Raw genomic sequence first — 16,500 nt, 5'->3', positions numbered from 1 at the left:
AAGTTATGTGTGCATAGCTTTTGGAGAAGGGAACTAGTGCAAGACCCTGAGGTAAAACTGTGTGTCACCTTGTGGCTGGACGAAAGTGAACATAGTGAGGAGTGATGGGGAAATGATTAGAGTCAGGAGGCAGCTTATAGGTTATTGTGAGGCTTTTGCATTTTAATTTTGAGTGAGTTGGGAAGCTGTTGAGGGTTTTGAGCAGAGCGTGAAATCTGATTCCCTTTTAAAAGAATTCCTTTAGATACTGCTTTAAGAAAAGACTGTAGGGGCAACACAGTCACAATCATGAAGACCAGGCATTTTTTTTTTTAACTTTTTATTTTGTATTGGGGTATAGCTGATTAACAAACAATGTTATGATAGTTTCAGGTGAACAGTGAAGGGACTCAGCCATACAAATACATGTATCCATTCTCCCTGCTCCCATCCAGGCTGCCACACAACATTGAGCAGAGTTCCATGTGCCATATAGTAGGTTCTTGTTGGTTATCCATTTTAAATATAGCAGTGTAAGACCAAGCACTTTTAATTATTTGTTTTAAAGATATCTTTAAGATTAACCAGATACGTAAAAACGTGTGTTCAAAAATGTTCATTCTACCACTTAATGTTCAGTTCAGTTCAGTCACTCAGTCGTGTCCGACTCTTTGTGACCCCATGAACTGCAGCACGCCAAGCCTCCCTGTCCATCACCAACTCCCAGAGTCCACCCAAATCCATGCCCATTGAATCGATGATGCCATCCAACCATCTTATCCTCTGTCATCCCCTTCTCCTCCTGCCCTCAATCTTTGCCAGCATCAGGGTCTTTTCAAAGGAGTCAGCTCTTCGTATCAGGTGCCCAAACTATTGGAGTTTCAAAGTATCAGAACTTAATGTTCATGACATATTTTAAAATATGTATTACAGAGCAAATTGTAAATATGACATCAGTTTCCATCTTCTTCCCCACAACCTCCCACAGAAAGTAGATGGAGAGGTAGAGTGGAAAGAGATTTGGAAGTCAATGTATTAACATGTTACTAGTGATTTTGCATGGAAATGGGTGTTGTGGTTTTGGTGAAGCTATAGATGATTTTATTTTCTTCTTTTCACCCATTTATATCATTATTTTCTGTTATGTATTAATTAGAATCAGGGTAAAAAGTTTTTTTTATTTGAAATTGAACTGTGATGGCATTCCTCTTCGGCTTGCTTTACAAATAATTTTAGTGTGACTCTATCTAAGCATGGACTTGGATAAAGAAAAGGAAAGCAACGATAGTGAGAAATGTCTTGAGATCAGTATTTCCTGAAAGGCAGAAGGGAAGGTGATGAGGGGAATGAACTGAAACTCCTTGAAGAAGGAGAGACAAGTATGCACCAAGTATGTTGGTGAAATTGGAAGGGTGAATCCATAATTATTGGAAGTCTCTCATTAACACACACATAATCTTCAACTGTGCAAATGCTGCCTTAAGGCAGAATTCATTATAAAATACTGATTTATTGTTCTTGTAAATGTATGTTGGAATGTAAGCATCCATAGCTCCAAAAATTAGATTTCCAGGTTAAAAAATGAAACCTTTCTTTCTCATATTCTAAAGGAATGAGACCTATGACTCTTCTGTCTTAAGCTTTAAAGAATGACAAGTCATTCCTTATATGATTCTTATGCATAGATATTTTTACATTGAAAATAATTTTTGTATTTAATATTACATTTTCTATTTCTAATTTATGAGATATACTTAAAAGTGAGTGTCAAACTTGTTATTATATTTTGTATTTGAAGCAGATTACTGAATATAGTTTAGAGAAGTAATACTGCATTCTCTCATTTAATTTTCCTCGTAAATTTTGCCTTGTCTATTTAATTTACAGAACTGCTTCCCAAGTTCATTTAATGAAATTTTCACCAGATGGAGAATTTTTTGCCACTGCTGGGAAGGTAATTTGTGAAAATACTATTATCAAGTTGTGTTTATGGTGTATTTTGAAATATCAAAAAAATTTAACTTGTTTCATTATTTAAGTTGCAAACATTTTCTGTTAAATATGTTAAATAGCAAAAATTGGCTAAATATTATTATGTTAAAGGGCAATATGATATAATTGAAACAGCTTAAATCAAAGGTAGATCTGGGTATAAATTTGCCATTTACCAACTTTTTGATCTTGAGCAAGTAGTTAATCACTTTGAGCCTTGGTTTTCTGATGTATAAACTAAGAATAATAATACCTACCTCATAGGTCATGGGTCATAGTTTAGACAGTGTATGTAAAGTGGCACAGTGTCTTGGATATAGTATACTGTCAGTAATAAACTATAACTGTTATTTATGTTATCTTCTAGCTGACAGCTATATTAGACTGTATTTATAGTAAAAGAATTTACAGACTTTCTAGAAGGACATTTTTAACTTTTCTTTGTTATTACCTGTTGATTTCAGAATAGTGAATTCCCTTAAATTTTAATTATTTTAAATCATTGGTTCACAGAGCACTTTACATAAAACTAATAGTCTGAAGTTATTTTTCCCATGACTCAAATCGGCAGACTAAGAATATGAGATGTCTTAAATTCTTGGTGAGGTATTTTCTCCTAAAAATTTTTTAGGAGAAAACTAGGGCTGTTTAATCTGATTAACTTTAGTCAGCGTCAGGAATGTAATTAGTAGCTTAAGAGCAGAACCTGGTACATGCTAATCTCTCATTCTTGCTTTCCTTCCCAGATTAGGAGATGCAATTTTGATTGTGCTTAGAATATTTTGTATGGTGGTAGTTGCTAACTAGTTAATATCATTTTCTTTGAACATTCATACGACAATCTATAAAAAATGTTGTTTTATAAAATTAGCAGTATTTTGAAGTCTACTAATGGTAATACTTTCTTATTTAATATTTGGCTAAGTGAGAAAATGAACCCTTCATCTTTAGGTCTTTCCTGAATGACTTTATTTTCCATATCAAATAGTAGCTAGCATTTTCCTTGAACCAACCTTTGCAAAATACACACGTTCACATACCTTAATTCTCAAAGAACAGTTAAGGAATGCTGGTTAGAAAAGTATCAGAATCAGAGATTTTCTTAATTTTTTCATGCCCAATCCCTATGTTCCTTTAATTGGGAAGAAAAATCTTACCTTTGGTATTTGGTTTAACCTTTAATTCTGATCTGGATGTTTTTCTGTTTCTGTTTTTCCACCCTCTTAGGATGACTGTCTTTTAAAGGTATGGTATAATGTAGAAAACTGGCGGACATCTGTTACCTCTCCAGATAAAAATTCAGAAAAACAATCTGAAGGAGAAACTGACTTTTCTTTTGTATATCTGGCCCATCCTCGAGCTGTAAATGGATTTTCCTGGCGTAAAACAAGCAAATATATGCCTAGGTCAGTGGATTAGTCATTTTTCCCATGTATTAAGAGAACGTCATCTTTGTGACTTTGACCGCTTTTCTCATTTTGAGAATCCATTGCTATAGGGTTTTTGCCCATGAAGATTCAAGTAGTACTAGATAGCTCCTGGACTGCAAGCCTCTGGCTATGAGTTAACTATATATGATACTTAAGAGGAGAGCCATGTGAAAGGATAATTTACCTCTAGTTCAGATATCTTAAAGTGACAAGAGTTGTGCATCTTTTTCTTTCAGTTCTTTCATCTTTAATCATTCTCCAAATTTCTATTTGCATCAACTTTTTCATATTTCACTCTCTTTAGCTTGTCCCTTTCTATGTGTATCCACTGGTTTTTTTTTTTTTTTTTTTTGTAACTAAAAATACAAGCTTTATTGAGAGTGTATACCATGAGACTTCAAATATTTCTTTAACTGCCTGCAGCATCTTTGAGGAAAAGTACATGGGCTAATAGATTATGATGTCCTAAACTAGATATTAATTTAACCTACACATGCATGCACAAATAAACCTGTTAGTACTTCATTTGTTTCCTATAGTCTTTGTCAGACTTGATATCCCGTTGACTTTTTGCATATACTTAGTAAGTTACAGCGGAGAAGGCAATGGCACCCCACTCCAGTACTTTTGCCTAGAAAATCCTGTGGATGGAGGAGCCTGGTAGGCTGCAGTCCATGGGGTCACTAGAGTCGGACACGACTGAGCGACTTCACTTTCACTTTTCACTTTCATGCATTGGAGAAGGAAATGGCAACCCACTCCAGTGTTCTTGCCTGGAGAATCCCAGGGACAGGGAAGCCTGGTGGGCTGCCGTCGATGGGGTCACACAGAGTCGGACACGACTGAAGTGACTTAGCAGCAGCAGCAGCAGTAAGTTACAGAGGTATTGTATTACTTAATTGTAGGTAGAAATCCCTTTTTGTTCCACATGGCCATCTTCAATTTGGCCACACTATGGATCAATACAGTTTTTCCCTTATCTTTTTGTCATCTGAGAATGTCTTAAGCTGATCCATTATAGCATACTTAGATCATCTGTTAACTTTAGTTTTGCTCTTCTGAACCAGCAGAGTAAACCAAGATTTTTAAAAAAAATTATTTCATATTAAACATTCTTTTTAGAGCAGTTTAAGGTTTATAGCAAAGTTGAAGGGAGGTACAGAGATTTTCCATACAACCCTTTTCCCCACATATGCACAACCACCTGCTTTGTCAACATCCTCCACCAGAGTGGTACATTTGTTACAGTTGATGCTTACATCAACACATTATTATCACCTAAAGTCCATAATTTACATTGTGATTCACTCTTGGTGTTGTACATTCTATGGATTTGGACACAAACCCACATATAATGTATGTATAACAGCATACATACATCATTGTTATACCTAGATCTTTTGAACAATTTTGTAGTGCGATAGTTACCATTTTTCTTACCTCTCTCCTCTAGTCTAACAAAGCATTGAAGTAGGACCTTCTAGGTACACAGATGGTTCTTCTGTTAGAAGTACGTTTCACAGTTTTGAGCTAAAGGAGAGTGGTATGGACAGTCTATATTGTTAGCAGAAGCACCCTCAGTCCACCTTCACTTTGAGAACTATTACTTTAGTACTTCTGAGACCATTGCTCACACGTATAAATATGTGTCTAGAATAGAATGAGCCATGACGTGTGTGTGCTCAGTTGTGTCTGACTCTTGGCGACTCCATGGACTGTAGCCCACTAGGCTCCTCTGTCTATAGGATTTTCCAGGCAAGAATACTGGAGTGGGTTGCCATTTCTTTCTCCAGGACATCTTCCCAACTCTGGGATTGAACCCATGTCTCCTGCACAGTCCACAGGGTTGCAAAGAGTCGGACACGACTGAGCAACTTCACTTTCACTTTTCACTTTCATGCACTGGAGAAGGAAATGGCAACCCACTTCATATTCTTGCCTGGAGAATCCCAGGGACGGGGGAGCCTGGGTGGGCTGCCGTCTGTGGGGTCGCACAGAGTCGGACATGACTGAAGTGACTTGGCAGCAGCAGCAGCAGCTCCTGCACTGCAGGTGTATTCTTTACTGCTGAGCCACTGGGGAAGCCCCGAGCTATGACATGCGTAAAGTAAAAACAGCTGTCTTCACAAACTGTCAACCTTTTAGAACTATCAGAAGTTTACATTATTCTGAAGGTTGAGTTCTGACGATATTCCAGGTATTTTCACATGCAGCTAATTAGAGCACCAGAATACTAAAAAAGAGAATTATGAAATATTGTATATTTTGAGAGAGGACAGTCACATCTGCTTCTGATACAGTTCACTCACTGTTGGCAAAAGTGATCATAGTGGAAGATACCATCAGAGGCAGGTACCTTGAACTGGGGCATTAGGAATACTTTATGACAGAAAAAAAAAACATTAATTTTTTCCGCCTGCTTATTTTATCTCTTTTATCAGCTAAATTCTACAGCATAAAGAACTGTGGTATAGAACGAGACTTTTCTGTTAGTTGTGGCGCCTTGGCAAGGTTTCCAGAGTTTCACTTTTGGATCTATTAAAAAAACCAACTGATTTCCTTTAGTTCTTTTAGTTTTCATGTTTGTTTCACCAGCTGCCTGCAGATTTATAGTAGGAAGGCTGATCCTTTCTCATGAGAGTGAAAGAGATCCCGTCAAAGACCATTGTCCTTTCTGTTACGGCATCTTAAAATTAAGATGTTCAGCCAAATGATGATGCTTCACACAAAGTGTCTGCTATCTTAAGAGGAAAAATGGGGATGTGCTTGTAATGATCATATACAGGCACTTCCCTGTTAATTAAAATGATGAATGTAGGACAGATTGGGAGGTTTGGTTATTTTCCCCACACCAACCTTCAGAAGTTGGTTTTACATAACTAGTTTTAGAACCATCTTAGCCTGTTGTTGCCTCAAGATAGGACAACTGTTGCAGACATTTACCCATCATACTGTTGCCCTATATAAGGTCATTCATCTGTATATATCATTTTCGGGTAGAGGGGGAGGGCTGTACCTGAATATGATGTGCTTATTGAAGAGAGAATAAGGTACCTTGATGAAGAAGTGAGAAAGGGAGATATGGCCTGAGCAATGCCTCAGATACATCAGGATATTTCTTCTATGCCGTGCTTATATTACCAGCCAGCTGTTTACACTATTTGTAAAGGTTTGGTGTTCTGAAAAACATTATCTGTGGTCGAAACCGTGTCCATGCTTCTGAGTTGTGCACCTTTCTAGCTTGCTTTGTTGGTCTTGTCTAAGTTCATATGCCTCTCCTGATTGCTGTCTGTTCAACTCTTTTGTCTCCTATCTTCTGCTCTTTCTTTGTAAGCCTCCCATTCTGCCATTTACTGATGGGGCACTATGAACCTTGCACTTTCCATATTGCCTTTTTGTATTTTCTTTTGTTTCTGTTATATTTGATACTATTGCCACTGCCTGTGTGTATGTAAATGTACTAGAGAGAAACAGAGGGAACGAGAGCAGGAAAACGTCAGCGGGAGACAGAGAAAAAAGGGGAAGAAAATTGAAGGAAAAAAAGGAGGGAGAGGCATAAGGATGGGAAAAGGAAGGAGAAACAGAGGGTTTGGAAAGGTAAGGAGAGGCCCGAGGAGGAGGGTACCAATGAGAGGTAGGAGAGGTGGAAAGGGAGGGTGGTTTGGAGAGGCTAAGAAGTAGAGAATTGTAGGAGAAGGCAGAGGCAGAGAAGCCCAGAGAGTGGATGGAGATGGAAAAGAAGTAGGGGAGTAGACATAGAAGGGGAGGGGCAGGGAGGGAGGTGTAAGAGCAGGGGAGGAATCTGGAGAGAGCTACCAAGACAGAATGTGTTGTTCTCCCTTTGCTTTTTTTTTTTTTTAATCAGATAGGTATGTTTTAAAAACTGACTACTATAGAATATTTAAAAAAATTTTTTTCTTTAACTTATCAAGTTACTTGATAGAAACCTTCTACTGGTTTTTCTTTTTTAATCAGTTAGATATGTTTGAATAAGTTTCTATTATAGGATATTGCAACTTAAAAAAAATTTTGCTGAGTTAACAAAGACTGTCAGTCAATAGAAAGGTAGTCTTTAATAATAGAATTCCAGCTTTTGAGCTCTTGATGCACATGGGATTTATTAACATATATGTAATTGTTTTGTTATTATTTTGTGGGGTGGCAAGACAGTAAATTCACTGAAAGTCAAAAATGACTAAGGAAGGAGATGGCTAATACTTAACGGATTTTTCTGTTTTCGCACTTGACTGCTTTTGTTATATGTTAGGCAAAGACACAGTAAGTGTACTAGTTACTGTAGCTTGTTAGTGACAAGTATGCATATACCTTTACAGGAAGTAAAAATGAAGCCTTGTGAAATAATTTAAATAAATATCCACTGAATAAATCAGAAAATCTGAATAGAAGATGTCAGGTTTTTTCCTTGTTATTAACTGAGGGAGTATGATACGATCTCAGTTTTTGTTCTTTAGATGTAAGAATCTTGGATTACTGAAACAGGAACTACTGAGTTCTAGGCAGAAAATAAATGGATTAGCAAGTGTTTGCAGTGATGAAATCAAACACCCAACTCAGTTTTAATGGTTTTGACTATGTTGCATAAATGTATACTGACTTTTTTTCATTGATACCTTAGTTGTGTACATTTAAATAATTATAGAAACATTGTGGAATATGATACTGTGGGAAATTTATGTTTTCGCTTCTAAAATCCTTTTATTCCTTAGGGCTTCTGTATGTAATGTACTGTTGACTTGCTGCAAAGATAACATATGTCGTCTTTGGGTAGAGACATTTTTACCAAATGATTGTTTGCTCTATGGAGGTGACTGCAACCATTGGACTGAACCAATTAATTTAACAAATAACAGCAAGAGAAACGTTTCCAGTAAAGAACGAGTTCAGAATGCTTCAGATGTAAGTCTTTTTGTTAGATGTTTTTCCTATATGTTTTAATATCTTTTGTACAAGGCCTTTTTGTAACATTCATCTTAATATTCAAAATCATGGATAGTTATGAAAAAATATATGTCTTAGGAAATCAGTTCTCAGAAAATTTTCAGTATTTTTTTTTTTTGTCTAGCATGAAACTGCCTATAATTACAAAGTTAACCTTAGGTTAACTGATGATATCAAAAGGATGATCATACTTAGCTGAAATAACATAAAGTAAATTAAGATCTGAGAATGCAGAAATTTGACTGTAAAAATAATGTGTTATTTTTCTTTCTTTAGGGCTTAGGGTGTTTGTCCTGTCATTACAGGAATGATTACTTTATCAGATTGTGTTCTACGTTTGTTATCGTTCAAACCTCCAAGAACATGAATTACTATAGTATGGCAAAACTAAAGTCAGTTTTTGATGTTGGGGCTAATTAAACATAGACTAGTAACATGGATCCTTGAAAATAAGAAAGTGACCTAAAAATGATTTATCTTTGAATGTTTTGTATGATTATGGAAATACTGTTTCTCAAATTTAGATCGTATTGCTAGTGGCATAGAATGTAATTAAGTGTGTATTGTATAGAGACTCAACTACTGAGACTCAATCAGTGGTTATATATAGTAATAGTTGAAAGAAGTTCTTGACTAGGAATCACTTTCAGGTGATGTTGTGTTCTGTATAAAGTATTGTATCGTATGAAAGATGAGAATAGCAATATTGGCGTTGTCTGCCTCATGGATCAAATGAGGTGATTGCAGTGAAAGTGCTTTGTAAACTATGAAATATCATCCTAATGAATGGTGGTAATATTAGTCAGTGCTTTGTGGTCAGTAACCTGTGGATACGAAGAGAACTGTATAAATAGGGACATCATTTCCCACAGATGCATGGTAAACTTTTTTTTTAATTAAGAAAATATTAAATCAAAATTTAACGTATTGTGTGATGGTTTAAAGATGAGTCAGGCAGTTAAAAGTGTCAAGCTTATTTCATGTTTCACATTTGTTGTACAAAAATACTGTAAAGTACTTGTACATATAGGCTTACTTGAAATAGCATCTAACAATCATTATATCACTTATGTGCTTATAACAAAATAGATGTTAGTTTTACTTTGTTTTGCATTGTTTTTATTCTTATAGGTAAATCAGAAATTTTTTCGCAGAGGTCGGAGATCGCTTGCACTTGTAGCACATACTGGGTACCTGCCACACCAGCAAGACCCTCACCACGTTCACAGGAACGCTCCACTGCATGCCAATGCACTTTGCCACTTTCATATTGCAGCCAGCATCAACCCAGCCACAGGTAATAAAGTGCTGTTCAGAAAATGTTTTTCAGATCAAGTAGATTGATTTTTATGACCAGTAAGTTATACTATACTTATTGAGTAAGTAAAAAATTGTAGGTGATTTTCTTAGCTAACTTTTCATTATAGCCAGCTCACTGATGATAGAAAGAGTTTTGTTTACTTGTTTGGTTCTTAAGGCTGTGATTTGGTCTGTAATTTTAGATCGTGGTAAGTCATTGAGATGTTCTGTATTGGTTTATTCAAAAGTTGAGATTTGAACTAATACTTAACAAAAAAATCAACACCTCAGAATTATAATTACTGTATTGTTGTTCATATGAAACTGGTATGTTTTGTACTTAATCTTTGGAGCCATTTCAGAAATAGGGCAGAAATATTGTAGAAGTTATAACTGAAGAATTAAGAAACCTTGTGTTGTGGTCAAATATGTACTTTGAGATAGACTGAAAGATCTAGAATACCTGGATTTATCTATGAATTTGAAGACTGATGTGTTTATCATTATAGTAAATATTTTATGTTAGTTTAAAAACCAGGTGGTCACAGTTGGGCATTTAAGGTAGAACCTTAAAATATTGCTGGGAAAAAGTTAAAAATAATATTTGCACATAATAAACACCATCTATACAGGAAATATAAAGTTAACCTCCCTTCATATCTATTCCACCCTAGTCTTCCTCCTCAGAAGGAAACCACTCTAATGAATTTTTGTGTATTTTGAGATATTCTTTTGTTTGTTTATTTTGCTGCACCGGGTCTTTGTTGCAGCATGAAAACAGTTTTGGTCTGCAGGATCTAGTTCCCTGTCCAGGGATTGAATCCAGGCCCTCTGTATTGAAAGGGCAGAGTCTTAGCCACTGGACCACCAGGGAAGTCCAGAGATATTCTTAAACATAAATCAAGCACAACCTATTTACATATAACACACTGGATTTGCAGTATTGCATTCTTCGAGAAACATAGAATGAATACAGTCCATTAGTTACTTGAATCGAAGTGAGAAGTTCATAGAATGAATACAGTCCATTAGTTACTTGAATCAAAGTGAGAAGTGCTTTGATAAGTTAAAAGTTCAGAGATACCTGTGGTAGGAATAATACCTGTGGTATTTGCCTTTTTTTTTTTTTTTTTCAGTTTTATTTGGTTAATAACAGTCCCAGCACTAAAAGAATCCATGAGCCAAGAAAATGTAAATGGGAGAATATTGAATGATTTTTATTGAAAATTATATTATTACCTTATCAAAAAAGATATATTGTCAGTGCTTATAGTATCCAGAGGAAGCTCTGAGGTCAGTGGAATAATTTTAAAAGTCTTTGTGAGTAAAAGACAGTATTTTGAGAATAAAGAAAGCTTGAATTCTCACTTTAATAGAAAAGGCTGTAGCATCTTCTTGACTACCTTACAATAAGGAAAACTCTTAAAACCTTTCTTCAGATTGTAGGTCCCCAAGAAAAGTTCATACATTTAGGGAAAATCAAATAAAAATAATAACTTTAGGAGCTATATTAGATTCTGTGGAGACTTTCTTGCCTTAAATTAGGTCTGTTAGAATGACCTTTCTGCAAGGCCAGAACTTATATATGTTCAATAGAAATAGATACAGGAGAGAAGTTCATAATATTATGTTCTCTTAATTCTAGCTCTTATACCCTCTCCATGATTATTTCTCATAAGAAATGATTTTACCAAATTTTTTGAGTGAGGTCAGAAGGCAAAGGAAATGTGGTTACTTTTCAACCAGAATGCTTCTGCTAAAAGTCAGCCTAAGCCCCTCCTTATTTGTGTACTTAACAACTAGGCCTGTGATCTACTTCAGGATTACTTATCTCTTCTGGGTTGATTTGTAAGTTGAAAATCAGAAATTCCTCCCCATGAAGTTTCTTGGGGACAGTTTAAATCCCCAACACTATTGTGTATCCACCTAGCAACAGTGCAATTGGTAGTTCAGCCCCTCAAGGCTTTTATTGTGTGTTTAGTGCCATGTAGGAACTGGAGATACAATAATGATCAAGATGTTATTGATCATTGCTCATATGAAGCATATAACCAGGTAGGAGATAGATAAATACTAATTAAACAATTATACTAATGAATATATAATTATAAACAGAGCTCTTGAATTAGATAATATCCATCAACTCTTAGAACCACTTCCAGTAGAAGGGGTGGGGAAAAGATTCATTTATTCTTTCCTTTATCCCCTATAATACTCTTTCTGTTGGTGTCCAGCAATAGACAGTGTTTGAACAAATAATTCAAATTATTTATATTTCCTATTTTTTAAAATCAGCAGATTTGTTCTGAACCTTCCCTAAATCTATTCCAGCCTGTACTGTTCAGCAGACACCAGCATGATTTAGATTTGGACTTTAATAATAATAGAAAGATCTTTCTTTACCTCTATTATGTAAGAATTGTCATTTTTTACAATTTACTCTGAATTTGTACTTCAATATACTTCACTTAGCAATGATTTCAAAAGTAATACCAAGGGATCAGATTTTGTTTTGTTTTTTAGCTGAGTTGGCTTGTCTTGAATGATTTTCTTGAATATAAGAAAGGAACCTCAGTTTCATACTATCTGATTTCAATCTTGATGCTAATAAATAAACAGTATCTATTGCAGTATCTATCTTAGGATTAGATAGGTAGGTCATGAAAAAAGTTAATATGTCAGTCTCTTAAGTAAAAGAAAGTTGTTGCTATTGAGGTAAACATATCACTGGTCCTTTGACAACTTGATGACATTTTTAATGGTAGATCAGGTTAAAATATGTTTCTAATGAGTTTCTGTATAAATTAAGAACACTATTCTATTAACATGTCTACAAATTATAGATAGGTTTCTTAATGAGAGCATTTTATAATTGTAGAAAAATACATGTGTGTATATATAAGTAAGTTATGGTATGTGACTTAGAATGTATACTTTTCTGTCCTTTATAATAAGTATATTAAATACACCATTTAAGTCTGTTTTTTCATTAGTAATAATTGTGGGAACCATTATATTGTGAGTCTCACAGATTAAATAAAATGTGTTTTATGTGCTAGCATGATAGAAATTATAACTTTGATTTTTTTCTTGTTCTTTGTAGACATTCCACTTCTTCCTTCTATTACCTCTCTGAGTCTAAGTGAAAATGAAGAGAAGAGTGGACCTTTTGTGGTACACTGGCTAAACAATAAAGAGTTGCATTTTTCTTTGTCCATGGAAGTCTTTTTACAACAACTTAGAAAAAGTTTTGAGCAACCATCTTCTGAGACCAGTGTAGAAGATTCTAATCAGGCAGATGTAAAATCTGATGAAGGTAAAGCTTTAAGAAGGGTAAAAACTATGACGTTTTGTTTAAGATAGCGAAGATTTTTATATTAGCGTAGCACCAGCAAATGGCAACCCACTCCACTTTTCTTGCCTGGAGAATCCCAGGGGCAGGAGAGCCTGGTGGGCTGACGTCTATGGGGTCACGCAGAGTCGGACACGACTGAAGTGACTTAACAGCAACAGCTACTGTTAGAAATAACCTTCAGATTTCAGTGGCATAGTACACATTTGGACTAGCTCATGATAATCCAGTATAGACGTTTTTGTTCCAAGTGTCTTACTTCCTGATGGTAATGTAGGGATTTAGAATTCTCCATACTTACGCTTCTGTGGGCCACTAGGGTCTTGCTGCTCAGAGGACTATCTGAGCAGCAGATAGTAGCAGACTAGTAGCATTGGCATTATTAGGAATGCACAATCTCATGCTCCACCTGGAGCTGCTAAACAAGAATCTGCAATTTAGTGAAATTCCCAGATGAGTTGTATGTATATTAAAGTTTGAGAAGCAGTACACTTAGGGCTTAAGCCCTACATTCAGCTTCTATTCATTCAGCCTCAGTCAAGTAGAGAGAGAGAAATCAAGTGTTTTCTAAATTACAAGTTTACATGTTCCCCTTAAAAAAAAATTAAACAGTACCATCATGTATAAAGTTTCCATATTGTTAAATTTGATGAGCGTTCTTCCAGATTTTATTTTTTTCTATGCTCATGCAAGTATATATAAAGGTAGTTTCTTTTTAATTGTACTATGGGATTTCATTTTTAAATGAACATAGTGTTCTGTAGCTTGCTTAAATTCAGTATTCGGCACTTTTCTTGCTCATTAATTTTAACAGCTCCTGAGTCAGGAGACTCAAGAGAAAACTTAAGCGTTTTCTTTGTTGATACACATTTAAATTGAGTTCAATTGTTTCTCACTATATACTGATAATGGTAAAATCATGCGTCTCTTTATCTTTGTGTGAATTTTTCTATAGGGTGGATCCCTAGATGGGGAATTAGCATATTGCGTAAGCATTTTTAAATTTCAGTAACTTTTGCCAAGTTGCCCCCCACCCCACAGGAATGTTTTACAAGTTCATGTTCCCTTTAAGTAAGTAAGTGTTAGTCACTCAGTTTTGTCTGACTCTTTGTGCCCCTTTTACCTATTTTCAAGTTAGTATTAGTCCTTCTACTGCTAATCCAGTGACTCAGCCTTTTGGGCCTTCTGATTACTGAGTTAACTCCAGTGGCCTTATATTCCTGGAGCAAAATTATTTTTAAAGGGAACCCCATTTCCTGTTTATATGAAAACATGTTTTTCATTTTGAATGCATTTGTAAAGATAGATTAAGAATGCATTTCTTAATTTATAGTAGTAGCTTGATTGTATTTATATGGTTTATGAACTCTTTTGCTTATAGAGATTGATGACAGTGTTGATGATCTGAAAATAAATCATGAAAAGAAGGAATTGGGTGGTGATAAACTGGTACCAAATTCAAGTTTTGTGCCATTACCATCATCTGCCATTGATCATCAGATTGAAGTACTTCTGTCTGAATGGAGTAAAAATGCAGACATGCTATTCAGTATTCATCCCATGGATGGTTCTTTGCTGGTTTGGCATGTGGATTGGCTGGACGAATACCAGCCTGGTATGTTTCGTCAAGTACAGGTATTATTTTTATGATCTCTGGAGAGCTGCTTTTTGTTAAATGTGGGTACTGTTTTGTAAAACCTCTTTATATAGTTTCATGCCTTCTGATGCTCACATTCTTAATTCCAGGTGTCCTTTGTTTCCAGAATTCCTGTAGCTTTCCCCACAGGTGATGCAAACTCTCTCTGTAAAAGCATAGTGATGTATGCCTGTACCAAGAATGTTGACTTGGCTATTCAGCAAGGGAAACAAAAACCTTCCAGCCTGACACGTTCCACGTCAATGCTTATCTCTTCTGGTCACAGTAAATCAACTAATAGTTTAAAATTAAGTATTTTTACTCCTAATGTTATGATGATTTCAAAGCATGCTGATGGCTCCCTGAATCAATGGCTTGTCAGTTTTGCCGAAGAATCTGCTTTTTCTACAGTTCTCAGTATTTCCCACAAATCCAGATACTGTGGTCATCGCTTTCATCTTAATGATTTAGCTTGTCACTCAGTATTACCATTATTGCTGACAACGTCGCACCATAATGCATTAAGGACACCAGATGTTGATAACCAAAAGCAACCCGATGATGCTGTGAATATTGAAGAATGTCCTTCGGCACAACAGAATAAAAGCACTATTGACATGGCCTTTCAGGATCCCAATGCAGTTTACAGTGAGCTTATTCTTTGGAGAGTTGATCCAGTTGGGCCATTGTCTTTCTCTGGAGGTGTTTCTGAGCTTGCCCGGATTAATTCTCTTCACGTTTCTGCATTTTCCAATGTGGCATGGCTGCCCACTCTTATTCCCAGTTATTGTCTAGGTAAGCATTCTGATTTTTACTTAAGAACTTTAGATTTTCTGACATTGTTGCTTAAAGGTTAAATTTTAAATGTTTTTTAAATACATCTAGGTGCATATTGCAATTCTCCTAGTGCGTGCTTTGTAGCAAGTGATGGACAATATCTGAGATTATATGAAGCAGTTATTGATGCCAAGAAGCTTCTATATGAGCTTTCCAATCCTGAAATTTCTGTAAGTAAATGACTTTTGAAACTACGAATAAAATATGATGTGTTTAAATAGTTAATTTATACTTAGCAATTTCTAGGATTGTAATATAAAATTTATAATTAAATGTGTTTTTAGTTATTTTTTACACATTTACATTATAGTCTTAGTGATAGTCTTATAGTGATCCCAGTCCCTTAAAAAGAAACCATGTCTTTCATTCATTCCAAAAGTAGAATCTAATGTCCAACAATATGTAGTACTTCCTTCTGTTGTTCAGCTGCAAGTCATGTCTGACTCCTTTGTAAGCTCATGGGCTGTGGCCTACCAAGGCTCCTCAGTGTGTGGGATTTCTAGGCAGGAATACTGGAGTGGGTTGCCATTTCCCTCCCCAGGGAATCTTCCCAACCCAGGGATCAAACCCATGTCTCTTGCATTGGCAGGCAGATTCTTTACCACTGAGCCACCAGGGAAGTCCCATAGTATTTCCTGGCTCAGAGATATATGGGGACTTCTGACAGTATATTGCTGAATCATGTTGGTTCATCTGTAGGTTATTTCTGAACAGGGGAAGCCGAAATAATAAGAGTGGCATTTTAATCTTAATCAAGAGAAAAAAAACTTTCAATTTGGTTGTACTACAGGCAGGAGTTGCAAAGCTTTTGTCTTAGATTAGAAGGCACTTCCTCCTGTTCCCAACTGATGGCAAACCCCCATCTCCATTGCCTCAGCACCTTCAGCAAGCCAATATTTCCATTCTTTTGGTTTCGGTGTTTTTAAGTATGCCCCGAGATAACTTTTAGCCATACTGAGCTTGTTGTTTAGGAGATTCAAGCCGTCTCCTCAACTACCAATTAATGTCTGTTAATG

The 16,500-nt window shown here is 35.8% G+C and overlaps 1 protein-coding gene across 7 annotated transcripts in view; it reads left to right on the top strand.

Annotated features, from left to right (window-relative positions):
- DMXL1 (Dmx like 1) overlaps positions 1 to 16,500 on the top strand; it is a 125,306-nt gene that overhangs the window by 28,682 nt on the left and 80,124 nt on the right. For all 7 annotated transcript variants that reach the window (XM_061422995.1, XM_061422994.1, XM_061422993.1 and 4 more), the window contains exons 6-13: positions 1,867 to 1,933; positions 3,199 to 3,377; positions 8,129 to 8,318; positions 9,492 to 9,657; positions 12,763 to 12,975; positions 14,393 to 14,646; positions 14,758 to 15,442; positions 15,533 to 15,654. In XM_061422995.1, the coding sequence (XP_061278979.1) occupies positions 1,867 to 1,933; positions 3,199 to 3,377; positions 8,129 to 8,318; positions 9,492 to 9,657; positions 12,763 to 12,975; positions 14,393 to 14,646; positions 14,758 to 15,442; positions 15,533 to 15,654 (1,876 nt within the window). The remainder of the gene's footprint in view (positions 1 to 1,866; positions 1,934 to 3,198; positions 3,378 to 8,128; positions 8,319 to 9,491; positions 9,658 to 12,762; positions 12,976 to 14,392; positions 14,647 to 14,757; positions 15,443 to 15,532; positions 15,655 to 16,500) is intronic.

The sequence above is a fragment of the Bos javanicus genome, chromosome 7 (genome assembly GCF_032452875.1).
Source record: "Bos javanicus breed banteng chromosome 7, ARS-OSU_banteng_1.0, whole genome shotgun sequence".
NCBI lineage: Eukaryota > Metazoa > Chordata > Mammalia > Artiodactyla > Bovidae > Bos > Bos javanicus.
Note: the sequence above shows the minus strand (reverse complement) of the source record. Positions and strands in the feature narration are given on the sequence as shown.